Source organism: Macrotis lagotis, chromosome 4 (genome assembly GCF_037893015.1).
Source record: "Macrotis lagotis isolate mMagLag1 chromosome 4, bilby.v1.9.chrom.fasta, whole genome shotgun sequence".
Lineage (NCBI taxonomy): Eukaryota > Metazoa > Chordata > Mammalia > Peramelemorphia > Peramelidae > Macrotis > Macrotis lagotis.
The window spans coordinates 15110458-15128343 of record NC_133661.1 but is presented as its reverse complement, the minus strand read 5'-3'; the positions used below and the strand labels follow the sequence as shown (position 1 = coordinate 15128343).

General features: G+C 35.8%; 1 protein-coding gene across 3 annotated transcripts in view; it reads left to right on the top strand.

Moving 5' to 3' along the window:
* PCDH15 (protocadherin related 15) overlaps positions 1–17886 on the top strand; it is a 2110989-nt gene that overhangs the window by 1962799 nt on the left and 130304 nt on the right. For all 3 annotated transcript variants that reach the window (XM_074232276.1, XM_074232274.1, XM_074232275.1), the window contains one exon: positions 2042–2182. In XM_074232276.1, the coding sequence (XP_074088377.1) occupies positions 2042–2182 (141 nt within the window). The remainder of the gene's footprint in view (positions 1–2041; positions 2183–17886) is intronic.

Sequence of the window (17886 nt, the reverse complement as noted above, 5' to 3'; positions counted from 1 at the left end):
TGAGTAACCAGGGGTTTCATTCCAGGAGGAAAAATGGAAAAATAATAATATTATCTCTCTCTCTCTCTCTCTCTCTCTCTCTCTCTCTCTCTCTCTCTCTCTCTCTCTCTCTCTCTCTCTCTCTCTCTCTCTCTCTCCCCCTCTCTCTCTCTCCCTCCCCCTCCCCCCCTCCCTCCCTCCCTCTCTTCCTCCCTCTCTTCCTCCCTCTCTCTCTCTCCCTCCCTCCCTCCCTCTCCATTTCTTCTCTGTCTCTCCTTCCCCTCTCTCCATTCCTTCTTTCTTTGCCTGTCTCTCTGTGTCTCTCTTATTCTTTATTTCTTTCTGCCTGTCTCTCTCTGTCTCTTTCCCATCCTCCCTCTCTCTCTCCATTCTTTTATCTTCTCTCTTCTTCCCCTCACCTTCTAATTCTGCCTCTCCCTCTTTTCTGAGGGTGTTGTTCAAGATTTATGATTTCATCAGGAGAACTCCAGTAGGGAAAGTAGTATTTGTCCTCCACTGAAGCAAATCGACAACTCATTTTTAATTTAAAACCTTAGTCGCCAGAAGACATGAAAAGGTTAAATGATTTGTCTAGGATGAGCACATAATTAATATGGATCAGATATAGGATTTGAAATGAAGGCTGTCTGATTCCAAGGCTAACCATTTATCCAGTATGTCCTCTGATTTCTCACACTTCTCGCAAAGACAATTTTCTGTCTTTTTTCTCCATTTTTCCATAAAGACATATTTGATTAGTGCATTCTTGAAAGTTTATAAAGCAATTTCTGTTTCCATCTGCACAGTGCAAGGCCAGGTCGGTCAGCCAACAGGCATTTATTAAGGACAAACATGACTAAATGCTGTTGTTATAAATGACTCATAATTATAAATATTTAGTCCAAATTGATTAAAGAAGTTTTTATTAATAAACTTTTCTGCAGGAAAGTCCATTTCTCCTAGTAGAGAGATCACGAATTATGACACTATCCAATCTTACAATCTTAAATGCAGTTTGAAAGGCTCGTTCCTCCCCTTCATGTCAGCCATTGGTCAGGGTCACAATCTAATCCATACACTTAGCCTGTACCATTCTCTAATAATGTTTTCCCATACATACACACACACACACACACACACACACACACATATATATATATATATATATATACATACATATATATAAATATATATATGTGAATATATATGTATACACACATACATATATATGTATATACATATATATATATATGGTAACATACATATATATATATGGTAACACACTCCTCTTATATTCTATGGAAGCCAAAGTCCCTATATAAGCAGAAGGAAACCCAGTCTTTACCCTCAGTGAGTTTCTGAAGGATGACAACCCATTTAAAAAGATTAAAAAGGGGAAAAGGAAAGGCATAAAGGTACCTATTATAGGAGCATAATAGGAAAACTGTGACGAGTTAAACACAACCCTGAGTGTTTTCTTTCAAACTGAGGATTTGGAAGAAACTCAATCCAAGAGAGGCCAGAGCACACTTTCAATGTGGTAATTCTGGGGGTGACATGAACCTCCAGATTGAGGAGTTTTCAATGTCATGGAAAAGAAGATACAGAGTGTCCTGAAGGTCATCTGTTCAGGAAGGAAGATTCTAGAGCTAAGAGCTAGCCATCAGTTGGTTGTGATTGCTGAGAGTTCTCTTAAGCATGAGAGTCTGAGTATCAAAGACCAGCTTGTAAATACATCCTTCCTGCTACTTTTTTTCTTGCTTTTTAAACATCCCATTGATTATCTAGGAGCTAGGTAACAATTTATGCTGGATTGTAGATTTTGAGCTGGAAGGAACTCCTTTAACTCCCTTGGTTTATGGAGAAGGAAATAGAAATCTCAATGGGCTATGTAACATGCCTACAGTTACAAGGCAATGAGTAATGGGGGGGAGGGGATTTAAAACCCCACATCTCTAATTTACCAACTATAAGCAAAATAAAGAAATCATTTCAAAATCACAATGAAGAAGCTCACCTCTGTTTCAGGACAAGAACCAACAATTTTTCTTTATATTTCTAGATCACTTTGGAATTAATAACGTCACAGGTGTGATCTATGTCAAGTCCCTTCTTGACTATGAAACGAAAACAAGCTATGTGCTCCGAGTCCAAGCCGATTCCTTGGAAGTAGTTCTGGCCAATCTGAGGGTCCCTTCCAAAAGTAAGTAGTTTGTTTCTACTCCAATGTTTTCATAAAGTCCATTTCAGTAGTCAAATGTGAATAACATAATTAAAAAGAACCTGCTGCTCTATCTTGGGAACTGAGGAAATTCAGGCTATTTTGCTGATTACTGCCAGTGGAAATGCTAATAGAACAAGATGACTCTTTTCTAGTCTCCAACCCCAAAGTACAGTGGGTCTGAGCCACTAAACCATAAGTGAGATTGAGAAGTCCTTCATATATTGACTGCACTTGGGCCTTCATCATGTGCAGTAGGTAAGGATGATGACCACCATGTTCTTGATTTGTATTCTGAGGCTATGAGGATGTGTATTGACACAAAGATTGTAAATGTCTAAAGCAGGAAACAAATTCAGCTTTCTAGAACAAGGCTATGATTAGCTGATCCATTGGATGACTAGACCCAGAGTTAAGAAGACAAGTTCAAATGCAATCTCAGACAGTTAGTAGTTGTGTGATCCTGAGCAAATGACCGTTTTTGGCCAAGGGGATAATAATAGGAGCTAGCTACCAAAGTTGTAATGGAGATCAAATGAAATATTTGTAGAATATCTTAGCACCTCCAAATGCTACGCAAATGCTAGTAATGAATAATTGGAAATACATTGGTTTTTTTAAATCCTAGACTCTCTTCAATCAAAATTGTTCTATCTTCTGGAAGTCTTACAGAAGAATAGTTGTAGTGGTTGTAATAGTAATGGAACTAGTGCTTCTAGCTGTAGCAGGTATAATGCTTATAATGATTGTAGTGGTAGTCAAAGTAGAAGTAGGAATGCTAGTATTACTAGGACTAATTCTATCTCTATTTCAACCCTAAATAATGACGACTACTAGCGCTACCACTATAACTATGTCAACTACTATATAATACAACTATTACTACAACTACTTGTACCACCACTGGTATGATAAGTCCTACCACTATGACTACTACGACTGCCACAAGTAGCACTGTTGTTCCTATTATAACTAGTACTAGGCACACCACTACCATTACAGCTAATATATTATAGTATCACTGCCGCTCCAACCACTGTAACTACTACTAATTCCATTACCATCACAAATCGTATGACTATTACCGACTATCACAATGATCACAACTACCACCACCACAACTGATAACTATTATTATCACAACTATAACTGCTGCTATGACGACTACTAATAATAATACTGTTGTTCTACTACTGTTACTTATACTACTTCTACAGCCGTTCCTGATATTGCTACTATTCTACTATTGAAGAGGGGTGGAGATCTAAAAAATAATGTAATTTTTTGCACATAGCAGATATAATAAAAATTATTGCTAATTGAATGCCAACTTCTGTCGGCAGGCTAGAAGTCTTTAAGCAAAAGTTAGATTAATATTCCTTAGGTATGTTAATAATGTATTTTTTTCATTTATTTGTTTTTACTCATTTTATGGCTTGGACTAAAATGCTATTCAGGTCCCTTGTTGGTTTTATAGCTTTGTGATTCTGAGATAACAAAGATGATGAGAATGGGGAAGCTATAGGGAGCCAGAGTTGGAGTGGAGAAGACAACTTTGAGTCAAGTACTAAACAAGCTTGGAAGGAATGAAAGCGACCTGGAGGTCCAGGATCTGAAGATGGTGGGGGCAACTTTAATAGACAACATATAATTATGTTACTGTGGCGGTGGAGGCATCTGAAAATACCTGTGCAATTAGAAGTGTTCTGTGTGGTCACGGGATCATGGACTTGGATTGAGAAGGAATACTATTGGCCAACTAGTCTAGCTTCTAAATATTATAAATTAGGAAATAGGCCTGGAGATAGTAAATAATATAACTGTTATTTTTATTTTATTGTTTTATTTTATTTTTCCTACAAGCAAAGGTAGTTTTCAACATTAATCCACTTGCAAGTTTTTGAGATCCACATTTTTCAACCACCCTCCATTCTCTCCCCCCTCCTCATGGTGGTAAACAATTTGCTAAAACTGTATATATACAAGGGGCGGCTAGATGGCATAGTGGATAAAGCACTGGCCTTGGAGTCAGGAGTACCTGGGTTCAAATACGGTCTTGGACACTTAATAATGACCTAGCTGTGTGGCCTTGGGCAAGCCACTTAACCCCATTGGCCTTGCAAAAAAAAAAAAACCTAAAAAAACTGTATATATACATTTGTATTTAACATATTTCCATATTAATCATGTTATGAAAGAGGAATTAGAAAAAACATAAAAGAAGTTTTTAAAAGTGAACAGGGGTGGCTAGGTGGAGCAATGGATAGAGCACTGGCCCTGGAGTCAAGAGTACCTGAGTTCAAATCCGGCCTCAGACACTTCATAATTACCTAACTATGTGGCCTTGGGCAAGCCACTCAACCCCATTTGCCTTGCAAAAACCTAAAACAAAGTTAATATGCAATAATATAAGTTTTATTAATAGCAATGACTAGCATTTATATGACATTTTAAGATTTGCAAAATGCTGTATATGTATTCATCCATGTGATCACCACCACACCTTTGTGGGGTAGCTATTATACCTATTCTACAAATGAGGAAACAGACAAAAAAAGAGATAATGTGTCTTGGCCAGAGTCACACAGCTAGTCTTGAGATGGTATTTGAACTCAAGATTTCTTGACTCTGAGATCCTTCATTTTGTTCATATAAGTAATAACAGAGAGAGAGGGTTTGGACTCAGGTGTTTTGAAGTTACAGCCAACATTCTATGTTCTATATCACTCCTTCCAACCCTGTGATCAGGCAATGAGAGAATCTAGCTTTGGCTACAGCACCAGAACATATGGTGTCTTCCAGAACATGCTATTGTCAATAACCCTCAGAAAAGAGAAACAGGATAATGGTAAAGTTGTTAATAATACCATTGTAGAGAGTGCAATCAAAATGGAATGGAAAAGGAGGGTAATGATTGGGAAGGGCGAGGACTATTTCTGAACCCCATCTCTGATGGTCCCACAGGGCAGAGATATAAAGGTGATAACACCTTAGCATTTTATCAAATTTAAATGATCTCTAACCGGTTTTGTCCGGTGTATCCAGGGTAAAAATATCACTCTAGGTGGAAATAGGAATAGAGTAGGGGACTAGTCAGAAAGCAGGCACTTTACATGACATCTAATATGAGTTTATGAATTAATATATGAATTAATGATGAAAACTAATTCATAGAAAGAAGAAACAGGCAAAAAAACTCAAAATTTAAGACAGGAAGAGGTGTTCCTGTTCACAGAGTTAACTCAGGATTGAACTTTCCAAATGTATTTATAGAGCAGTGAGAAAGAAGCTGTCTATCACAAATACTATTAATGAGAGAATGTCTATATAAAATCTTCATCTAAATACATCAAGGAAGGGTGTAAATGAAAAATTCACTTATTTGCAAAAAGAATTAGAAAATCGATAACAGCATGCACTTTGCTAATGGAATATGATCAATCAAACCAAAAGACAGGGAAGAGAGAAATTTGTATTGAATAGAGTTCTGGAGAAAGTAAATGTGATACAGACCAGGAGTCCTGATTTGAAAAAAAAGAAAGGGTGTGTTTTTTATTCTGCCACATCTGTGAAAACACTGTGTTTTAGGTAAAGACATAAATTTGGAAGCTAATGCTACAATTATATACCATATTGTGTTAAAAATAATTATCAAAAATGAAAATGTTATCAAAATATATAGACCCATGGAAACAATAAAAATGACTTGTAGAATCTTGCTTGAGTCAAAGAACATCATATAAAAAAACTGAATTATAATGAAAATGATTAAAAAACATAAATGCAGAATGTGAACATTTATATGTGACCCAAATAATATTCAGAGGCAAATGTTTATCCCTAAACATTTCTTGTAACAAGAAAGAAAATGAGAAAATGAATGAATTCAATTTGCAGTTAAATAAACTAGAAACTGAATATATCAAGTGACTATATCAAAAGCAAGTAAAAATAAGAGTAGAATTTAAGTAAATGATGTGAATGTGACAGAGAATAAAAGCATAATTAAAAGGACAAATAATGTTTTTAAAATATCACTGAAATTAATCATTAGCAAACAGGCCCAAAAGAAGAGGAAGAAATATGAAATGACCAACACCAAAAATGATAAAGGACACATTTCAGAAATGAAAAATAATGTTTTAGAAACTATTTGATGATTACATTGTTATGTAATTGAGTTATTGAATTGAGTGGACATTTAAAAAAATACAAAATATGTAGCTTGAAGAAACTTTAGGAAGTAGATAACTAAAATAATTCACCACTCAATCAATGATTTCCCAAATAATTTACAATTATATCCTTTTAAATATTCTTACTGAATCATGCCACGAAATAAAAACCATTTTCAGAACAACTCATTCAGAACATACCTCATTTTCCATCTATGAGACAATTATAATACTTGTTCCCAAACTTGGCAAATATATTTCAGAAAACAAAAGCTTTATACTGCTGTAATTAGTGGACATTGCTCCAAATCTAATAAGCAAAATGCTAGAGAAAGGAAGTTAACAAGACCATTTAATTTTCTCCACTAAATATCTAGCTGTACCTTTTTATAAGAAACTCTTAAGACTGCAACATCTCAACTCTGGTCAGTGCCATGATTCTTTTCAAGTATCTTTGCAGGTAAATAAATATTAGCCTGAACACCACTAAATAAATACACAAATAAAGAAATATCCTGATGAAAAATCAGGATAAAGAGATAGATAATGAAGACCACCACATACATGTACTATCAAGAAAAATCTAGAAATGTGTAGTACAGTGCAAACTTACAGTTATCAAAATGGCTCTTATAAGAAGATTCAATTTTAATGAGATTATTAAATATGAAACATAACAAATGTACCATTTTCATTAATGTGATATTAACTAATTGGAGAACTTAGAATCAATTATACAAAGTGGAGATATTTTGCCTGGAGAAGAAGAAATCTTAAGGAAGACTTGATAATTTTTTCAAGCAGTTTTAGGATTGTTATATGGATATGGGATTTAACTTGTTTAATTCAGATTCAGAGGATAGAGCCAATGACAATATATGGAAAGAAAAGATTAACAGAATTTGACAACATTTGAGGAATCCCACAGTGAAGTGAGCTTCCTGGGCAAGTCCTCTATTAGAACTATTCGGATATAGTATAGATGATACTATAACAGGAATTATTATTATCACTATTATTATTATTATTATTATTATTACTATAACAGGTAACAGGAATTATGATGGTCCCACTCACTGAGGCTATGGGGTATTACATTTACCAACATATTACATTTTAAGGTGATATAAAGACTATTTTTCATCATCCCAGGCACCCACCACTTGTGTTCCCCTTCTTTGAAGGAACCAATGACTAGAATTCCCGTTTCATTTAGCAGCTTGGTATTGCATTAACTTTTATGAAGAAATATTTATTTCTAAGTCATATTAGGAACATAGCCATAAATGTTTTCCGCAACATTTCACGGGTATAAACCTCTAGGGGATTAGTCTCTGGGGATGGAGAGAATCTAGACTCACAGTTAGCCTCAGTTCCTATATAACTTGAGTGCTGAGGTCCCCTGCTCTAGTGCTAAGACCCTTGCCCTTCAGAGTTTGTTTTCTGGCCAGATGCAATATCCATCATGGGAGCTGAAGTTTCTAGTTATCAACTCAATTTCCTGTAGCTGGAACTAAAGAGGAAAATTAACAAGAATAAAACCCCTTCTCCTTTCCTCTCATAGTCTAAGACTGAGGAGGTCACCTGCTGTGGCAATGATTCCCTCACCCCTAGCCATGATAAAAGAGGCAGGATGTTCCAAATCAAGTGCTTTTGAAAACACAGACATTTCTAGTTTGCAATTGTATAAAAAGGGGCTGTTCCCAGTCACATTGTCATATATCTCACAGTTCTCCTATCTCTTGAATACAAGCATTGGTTGATTCTTGTCCTTCACTATTGAAGAAGACCAAAAGGACATCACTATGTTTGAGACAAATGACAGTGTGTCCTTTTGTGGCTGATCAGGCCAATATGAGCTTGGAATGCCCCACCCCAGGTTGGGCACAAATAGTCTGTGTGAACCCCTGGAGTGGGTACTCTAAACTTATGGATATCATGTTTCCTTTGAGCTGTTTCAATTCTGCCTTCCCCATTGATGAGGGCATGCCATGTTGGGTGGTCCTGTGCCAGGGTCTCCCATGCTAAACAGTCAATTCTAAAATTCTTCAGTGAGACCTTCATGGGGTCTTGGTAGCACTTCTTCTGACTCCTTTATGAGTACTTTCCCTGTGGGACCAAAGATTATAGGAGTAGAGGATCAGTTAATGAGATTTCGATGTCCCACTTGGAGAAAAGAAGTTGTAATGGGAGCCATATGGAATATCTTCAATTATTTAAAGAAGTGCCATGTAGAATAGTGATTAAAATTGGGGGGGGTTGACCCAAAGAAGAGAAGCTGGATATTACAAAATGACAGATTTACTTCAATACAAATTAATATTTTCTTAAAGGTATAACTGTTTAAAGTGAGAAGGAATTCTTCAAGGAGCACATATTCTAAGAAGGGCAAACATCTCGAGAGGTAGAGGTCTTCAAGCCTCTTATATGTTTATAAGATTTTAATACAGGGATGTTCTAGGCCAGGTCTTTCTGAGATTAGTCTGCTGTTCAGACTCTGAAGTGGAGCAAAAATAGTAACAATTATAATAGCTAATATTCATATTCATGTGTGAAAAATCACATATGTATTGTCATTCAATTCTCCAACAACTCTGTGGTAGGCACTCCAATATACATATTTTACATATTTTATACAAGAGGAAACTGATGTCAAGAGCTATTGTCTGACTTTTCCAGGGTTGTCCAAATTAGAATTTACACACTTGGTCAGGTGAGCATTTTGACTAAGTCACCTGGTGACCAACACAAGGATGAATCCAAGGATGAAATTGGCAAAAGATTTATATAAGAACAAAGGACATATTCTCCATCACTGCACTTAAACTTGAGAATTTTCCAGTTTAGTCATATGGAAGGTTTATCCTTTTTAAAATGAGTTTTTATCACTGTCTTCTGTTTTTTTTTTTCATCAGAATAGTAAGCTCCAGAATCCTCCCCTTTTCTCCTCCCAGAGTTACCCATACAATAAAGAGGATCTTTAAAAAAAAGATCAATTCATTGAAATAAATTTTAAAAACACCTGTTTTGTGTGTGTAGTAGGACTTGCAGACCTCTTCCGCAGCCCCAGAAGGGATGACTTTTGCTATCTCTTCTTTTTAATTCTGCCAGATCTTTATGAATTTGTTACATTGCCTTTTGATTATTTTCTGTGTGGTTCTTTTTAATTCTATTATGGAAGTCAATATGTATATTCTTTTCTTTGCTCTTCTGACATCACTCTATGTTGTACCATGTGGAAATTCTCATTGCCTCCACTTCTGTATCCTTCTGAAATCCACCATCACTTCTGTGACCCAATAAGGCAACAACAAAAAAAGATAATGATGAAGACAATGACAATATTATCTGGAAGAGAGGAATAGATTTAAAGCAAGACCAAGTAAAATATCAAAAGATGACCTCAGAGATTTAAAATGATAACAATACTTATGGGGAAATAAGACATGTATTTTTATAGAATGAGAATAATGAAAAAGTAGAGAAAGAAGCACACAGAATACTTATCTGCATTATTTTGTACTAAGGACACACATTAAAAGATCATGGGTGGGGGGCGGCTAGGTGGAGCAGTGGATAGAGCATGGGCCCTGGAGTCAGGAGTACCTGAGTTCAAATCCGGCCTCAGACACTTCATAATGACCTAGCTGTGTAGCCTTGGGCAAGTCACTTAACCCCATTTGCCTTGCAAATAAAACCTAAAAAAAAAAAAAGATCATGAGTATATAAAATTTTCAAAGATTGTAATTGTGATATCTAAATCCCTCGAAAAAAATAATTGTTTCAAAGTAACATAGGAGCACAGATTTGACTCAATATTGACTTCAGAGAACATCTAGCCAAAATGCTTCATTTCATTTTTTATTGATATCTTATTTTATTTTTCCACTTTCAAGTTATGTAAGTATTTCAATATCCATCCACTTGCATATTTATGTTATACAATTTTCTTCCACCCTCCCTTCACACCCCTCTCCTCAGGGACAGTCTTAGTGAACATTGTTCATGTACTTTTGTGTTTAACATTTATATATTATTCAGTTTCTGTATGAGGAATTAGGATTAAGGTAAAAGAAAGAAAACCATGAAATAAGAACATAGTTTTCATTCCGATTCTGTGGGGTTTTTTGGTTTTGTTTTTTTCCATCTGGATGTGGATGGTTTTGTCTCCCAGCGTTCTCCTAGCTCTCTGAACTGCTGAGAGGAGTTGCATGCATCATAGTTGATCATCTCATAATGTTGTTAATGTGGATACAGTTCACTTATTTCTGCTCCCTTTGTTCATCATCAGTCCATCATTCCATACTTCTCTAAGAGTCTGATCATTCATGGAATCTTATAGAGCAAAAATGCTCCATAACATTCATATACACCATGATTTGTTCATTCATTCCCAAACTGATGGGCATCCCCTCAGTTTCCAATTCTTTACCACTACAAAAGGAGCTGCTGTGAATATTTTGGAACATATGGGATTTTTTCCCTTTTTTATGATTTCTTCTAGATAGATAGGTCTAATATTTGTATTGTTGGATAAAAGGATATGATAAGTTTATTGTTCTTTGGGCATAGTTCCGTATTACTCTCCAGAATGGTTGAATTAATTCACAACTCCACCAACGGTACATTAATATCGCAATCCTCCCACAAGCTCTCCACCATTGATCATTTTCCCTTTTTGTCATCTTATCTGATCTGATAGGTGTGAAGCGGTACTTCATAGTTGTTTTAATTTGCATTTCTCTAATCAGTAATGATTTGGAGCATTTTTCATGTCATTATAGCATCCATTTCTTCAATTGAAAACTGCCTGTTCATAGCCTCTGACCATTTATCATTTGGAGAGGGACATAACTTTATAAATTTTTATTCAATTCTTTATTTTAGAAATGAGACCTTTATCAGAAGCACTCCCTGTGAAAATTAGTTCTCATCTGTTTTCCCACTATTATTGGAAGAATTGGTTTTATTAGTGCAAACACCTTTTCATTTACTATGGTCAAAATCATCCATTTTGCAAATTTAATGTACTCTTAGTTCTTGTTTGGTCCTAAATCTCTCCCCTTTCCATAGATCCCAGATCTAACAGAGTATTTCTTGATATTGTTAATTGATCTATGGTAGCACTCTTTATGTCTAAATCCTGTAGCCATTTTGAGTTTATTTTGGGATGGGATGTGAGATGTGGGTCTTTGTCTAGTTTTCATGACTGCCTCTTTATAGTATAATTTTAGATATGGTAAAGCTGGGTCACCTTTCTTGACATTTTTCCATCAGTTCCCTTGACATTCTTGATCTTTTCTTGCTCCAGATAAATTTTTTCTAGTTCCATAAAATAGTTATGTGGAAGTTTGATTGGTATGGCACCAAATAAGTAATTTAATTTTGGTAGAATTGTCATTTTTATTACATTAACTTGACTGCTGTCTAGCTGCTGGCACCTGAGCTAGAAGTCTCCCTCTGGCTTTCCCACTCTCCTGCCCAGCGGGGCTTTACCTCCCCTTTTACTTCCACCTCCAAGAGATATATCTTCTCTAAAGATCCTCTATGATGTCTACAGTTGAAAATTTGTTTCCATATTTTTTGGTGGGATGTATCGCTTTAATATCTGTGTATAGGCTTCATTTAATGTTTTGTAGAGTTTTATCTTCATGCCACCATCATGGTGCTCTCTTGTGCCCCACCCAGGTTTCCATCCTTCATTTTAGAGATAAGAGAATAAGCCCAGAAATTTATAGCGACTGTCCATTTTTATCACACAATAACTCGAAGTTTGGGATTTGAACATAGGTGCTTTGGCTATCTACTAAATACAGATATTATCCCTTATTAATGATGAAACTATATTTGTCTTTAGGTTGAATGTAGTATTTTGAATATTATTTTTAAAATTCCATGTAACTTACTCACTATTAGATAAAAGCTGATGTTGAAGCAAAAGAGTGCATAACTGTTATTCATAGCAATTAATTAACAAATTAACAAAATTCAGAAATTATCCTTTCATGTAAAATATAAAATATAAAACACAAAACATCATTTACTTAAATAGTAAGGCAGAATGTCTTGGTCTTTTGTAATATGCAACTATTCATTGCTCTGTGATTCCTGATGTGAGATTTAAGATTTCAGTTTCCCAAATACAATATAATTTATTACTGACAGTGTTTGCTCTGGAATCAAGGCATAGTCCATTGGTTAAACAAATAATTATCTGATTTTGTTTCTTACAGAAACAAAGGTTAATTCATTATTTTTCTAATAGTTCTTTCCCATTCTGGAATGAGATCACATTTACTTAGCTTCTGATTCTGACACATGAAACCATGGGAATGAAAATACAATGTGCTCTGGGAAGAAGGCTAGTGTTTAAGTACAATTTATTTTAGGAGAGTCTTTTCATCCAAACACTTCATTCACCTGTATTATTTTGATTTGAGTTTTTATTAGTAACTTTTAGACCTCAACCACTGTCCAATTACTCCCAAACACTAAACTTATCTATGTAAAGAAAAGAAAAATTAAGTAAAATCAATTTTCAAATCTCTTCACAGCCTAGTCACTCTTTCCAACTTTTCCAACCTCCTTATTTATATTCCACGACCCTCCATTTATTCTCCAGCAACAGTGGTCTCCTTACTGTTCCTTTCACACAATACTCCGATTCCTACCTCCAAGCCTTTGGCCTGGCTGTACCCCATGGCCCAAATGGACTCCCTGCCAACGTCACACTCTTTGGACTTCTAACTTCCTCTCCAACTCATCGGCAGTAGCCTCTCTTCCAAGAGACTGGTCCTGGTCTCCTCTCTTACTAGTGCCATCCCTTATAAGATTTCCTTCATGATGCTCTATATGTCTTTTTTAGATCTGATTTATATGTGCTCTCACCATTATTAGAAAGGAACTGTTGCTACTTTTTTTTCTGCATGTCCCCAGAGCTTAACAAGATTCCTGACTCTTAGCAGGAATTTAAAATGGGTTTGTTTATTGAAAGACTGATAAAATGACCAAGTGTATTTATTAGTATATGTAAGTGTCACCGCACACCCATAAGCCCCTCTACTTAGAGGGAGGAAATAGGTAGGAACAGCTGTTCCCTGGATTGTTTTTGCTTGTCCTTCTCTCTTGGAAGTGGAGCAATGACATCAGGAAGGTGATGAAGGCTTGGAAGTGAATGGCATTCAAGTGAGGTAGGACTGTGCAGTGAGGAGGACTCCTCTGGAGTCATCTGTGACCAGTAACAAGACCAAAACCGAGACTTACAGTCCTTTGCCTTTTTTAAGCTAAGGTTTTACCAGATCTCAGTTTATCTGAGTAATATGCATTCAGTGATTAAGGCTAGGTAAGTAATGAGGCAAAAAATGGTCCCCTTTTTCCTAATCAAAAAACATTTAATCTGGTCAGGGAAGACTCTCAGGGTTTCTGGCAACCTGAATGTAAATGTCTTTTCATTTTATTTGTTGTTGATACTTCTACTTTGTTCTATAAGAAGACCACTTTATCAAGCAGGCAAGGGCAGGTCATACAAGGGAATTGGATTTAAGTGAACCTGTGAAGGACTGTGCAAAGTCACCAACCTCACTTTTTCCTCAGAAACTATCTGTCCAGTGTACAAGTGGAGATGGCCCTCAATGTGGTGGGAGACCTTGACCTTTTAAGCCAAGGTCTTTCCCAGGTCAGTTTAAGTGAGGCAATGCCCATTCCGTGATTAAGCCTAGGTAAGAGAAAGATGAGGCAGAGAAGCCAAAGATGCCACTTTTACTTATCCAAAAAAAAATTAAACCAGGAGGGCAAAACAGGTCTCCTACTGCATCCAAAGCCATCTTCCAGTCATCCTTATCCATATCTGGCCAAAGAACCCAAATGGCTCCTGAAAACAAAGTGGGGTTGATGACTTTATACCCTTCCCACTTGCCCCTCACTTAATTCCAATTTACTTGCACATTGTGGCACATCTCCATGATGTTATGGTCTTCTTCAAGAAGTACAAACAATAATCTTTGGAGTGATAGGAGTGACCCCAATGCTGGTGGGTTAAATAGCACAGCTCTCTTCTTTCTCTGAGTTCAAACATTATATCCTATTGAATTTCCCCAAAGTCACACAGCTGAGTATCAGAGACGGGATTTGAACCACGAGCTTCTTGCTTACAAAATGAGTACCGTTTACAAACATATCAACCTGCTTTTACTTGAGAAACCGATCTCTCTATTGGGAGAATAGAAAAATTATTAAGATTAAACTATTTTCTACATTTTTATGTAATATATCTCATGCTTCATACTCAACATCTATAATAAATAAGGTTAATTAAACCATACTTATAATTAGTTTCTTTTTCCATTTTATTTCCATGGCTTGAGTTCCAATTGTTTCATTTATGCAGAGGTCCAGAAATCCCAGCTGTGATCAGAACCCATGAGAGTAGCCACAGGGCTAGACTGAACCATATTTTTAACAATCACATTCACAAGATCATTATACATTTAAAAATTGGAAAACTGAATATAAAAACTAATAACCCCAAGTGCTACACAATAGCTTTTGCCTATTACATTCTAGCCATATGCCATAAATACAGGACAGAAGCAACTGCATTTTTAATGAAACAGAGATTTATTCTAGTTGATGGGGGAATAATGTGGTCTGACCAAGAAAACATTTGTAGTCTGTGATGTTGCTTTACTTGAAATTGGGACCAACAAAACAAATTTATTTAGCACACTTCTGGAACCAAGTGCTTTGTGGTTGGGTTTCAGCTTTTTTCCCCAAATTAGTCTGTTGTACCCAGAGCAATGATGTGTGACAAACATTTCTAAATTAAATTACAGCATGAAAGAAGTTTGAACAGTAAAGGGCTTTGGGACCAGATGACATGATATAAGAATAGCAACCTAGTCCCTGAATGAAAACATCTTAGACAAGGCTCTCAAAATATCCAGAAGGATCTGAATCTGTTCAAACCATTTCACAATGATCTTGAATATATGATAAATATGAAAGAAGAAATGTTAAGGCAGAGAAACATGTTGAATACATGAAATGAGTAGCTGAGGAGGAAAGCATTAGTGACCAGAAACAGTAACAGGGAAGTTTGGAAGAAAAGCAGGTTATTCCCTAACAATGATGTCATTAATAGAAGAAAGAAAATAGGAATAACTGAGAATAAAAGTAGAAAGAGATATAGAGGTAATTTTATAGAAGGTTTTTCATGGCAAGGTAGAAATATTTTTCCTCATAGGAAAAGGGAGGGCATGTTGAAAGTTGTGTGAAAGGGAGTATAATTTGGCTATTCATGGCAACTGTGGCTTTCTGCTTCTTAAGGAAACAAAGTCCATCTCAGACAGTTCCTAGTGAACTAAGCCCAGAACTGCATAGGAGAATGAAACTGTACTAGACAGAATTCGAGAAATCTATATTGTCAGTGGCCCCAAGCTATAAAGTTTTAAAGATAAAGTTCATCATTTAAATGATCACTATACTCCTGGACATGCAAATTTTGGAATTCCAGTATTGAATTTTAACTGTAGGGAAATGAGAGAGTGGCAAAGGGTGAGTCTAAGTGAGCTGCAATGCCTATAAGATGTGGAATAAGAGATATCAAAAGAGGATAGAATGTAAATGCAGTAATTAGGGAGATTTAGATGATAACCTACTTTTATTCAGGTTGCCCTATAACTCTCTATAGCATAACTCTAGAGAGATAGTTAAGAACTAAGAGGTGACTAGGGGGTTATATTTTAAGATTAGAGTTTTAGAGTTTCAGGGGTTCTTAAGGCACAATATTATACTCTCTAGGAACATGAATCTTAGAGCAGAACTAAAGACTCCCCGATTCTTTTGGTCTTCTAAACACTATCCACTTGAGCTTATTCTCTCAGTTTTAATAAAATGTATTTGGAAACTCTTTAATTTCTTGATTATCCATTTAAGTCCTTCAACAAATGTATATTATAACTCACAAACTTAGAGGTTGATGCAACTGACCTTAGACGTCATCTAGTTCAGTCCCTTAATTTTACTGATAAGGCAACCAATGTATAGAGAGGTTATGTCTTGCCCCAGGTCACACAGGTAGAGAAGGAATTAAGTTGTAGACTCCTCTGACTCCAGATACCACATATTTCTTTAATTCTGTTTACAAGTCACATAAGAAGGCACTAAGAAGATTATTTGAGACGTGGTCCCACCTTCATGGAGCTTATATACTAATAATCAAGAAAAGCTTGACCTAAATTACCTTGAGAAAAATTCCCCAAGGGGTATATAGAATGATTTCTAAGTTTATAAAAGGGAATTTCTGACTGTGGGAATTAGAAATAGAAAAAAAGAAAGGAAAAAAAAACCAATTCTCTCTCAAAAATAATCAATCCCCTTTTTTGTAGAATAAGTAAGTTTAATGAAAATAAACATCCCTGTGAGAAACAGTGACATCATTATATACATATCTTTACGTACATTCTGAGTAACTGCCTATGCAGCAATATGAGGAAATATCCAAACTTCCATTTTCAAGATTTATCATGACTTATCTAACTAGTTGTTTCTAATCACCAGCATTCAGCACCTAAAGTAATATTCTTTTTGTTCTGTTTTCAACATTGGAAATGATGCATCTAAATGTGGTTTAATTAAGTGAAAGAATGGTTTAGATTCCTATAGCCCTATCTTGGTAAATTCCTGTCGACTCTTATGACATTGATTTACTAGGCCACCACAAAGTACAATGACATGGGAATGATGAACAGCTTTAGATATAGGTGACTTTGAATGAACCGGGCTCGAAGTATCTGCCATGGAAATAATGTACAGCTCTAATATTAGATGACACCACATTGATGTAAGTTCCCTTGTTAGATACCGTTGAATTGATGAGCCATTTTGGAGTTTGCTAACGGGGATTTGATGAACTACTCTGATTTCTGGAATGACTCTGAAGTGGTAAACACTCCACAAGTTAGATAATACTGGATTGATGAACTATTGCACAGCATAGTAATTGAGCATTTCCTTGGCAAGAAGAGTTAAATCTTGAACTGTTTTCAGGTTCCCAAACATCAGTGGCTGGAATAAAGCAAATAGCATTCTGGAGCCAAAACTGGACAGAAACTTTGTGATCAGCTCAGTGGAACACATCAGCTTAGAGTCCAGTTGAACACTTTAGAGAAAGAGGGTTTAAATTACTTGTTTGAGCTAATATAGGAAACCAATGGCAATAGCATCACTTGAACTCAGGTTTCTTGATTTTTGGTTCAAGGCTTTACCCAGATATACTTTCAGTAGTGATGCATGATGCATCTAATGGACAGTAAAATGAGGCTTACACAAACACACACATACACCACTGTTGGTTAGATTTATTGAACCATTTTTATCTTTTTTTTATTAATTATACTAAAACTCCAAGAAAGGGATAAGGAAGGGATCTGTTGGGGAAAAAAAAGATTGCATAAAAATGAAAGATATCGAAAGAGTTAGTTTTAAAATCTATAGGTATTCATACAAACACAT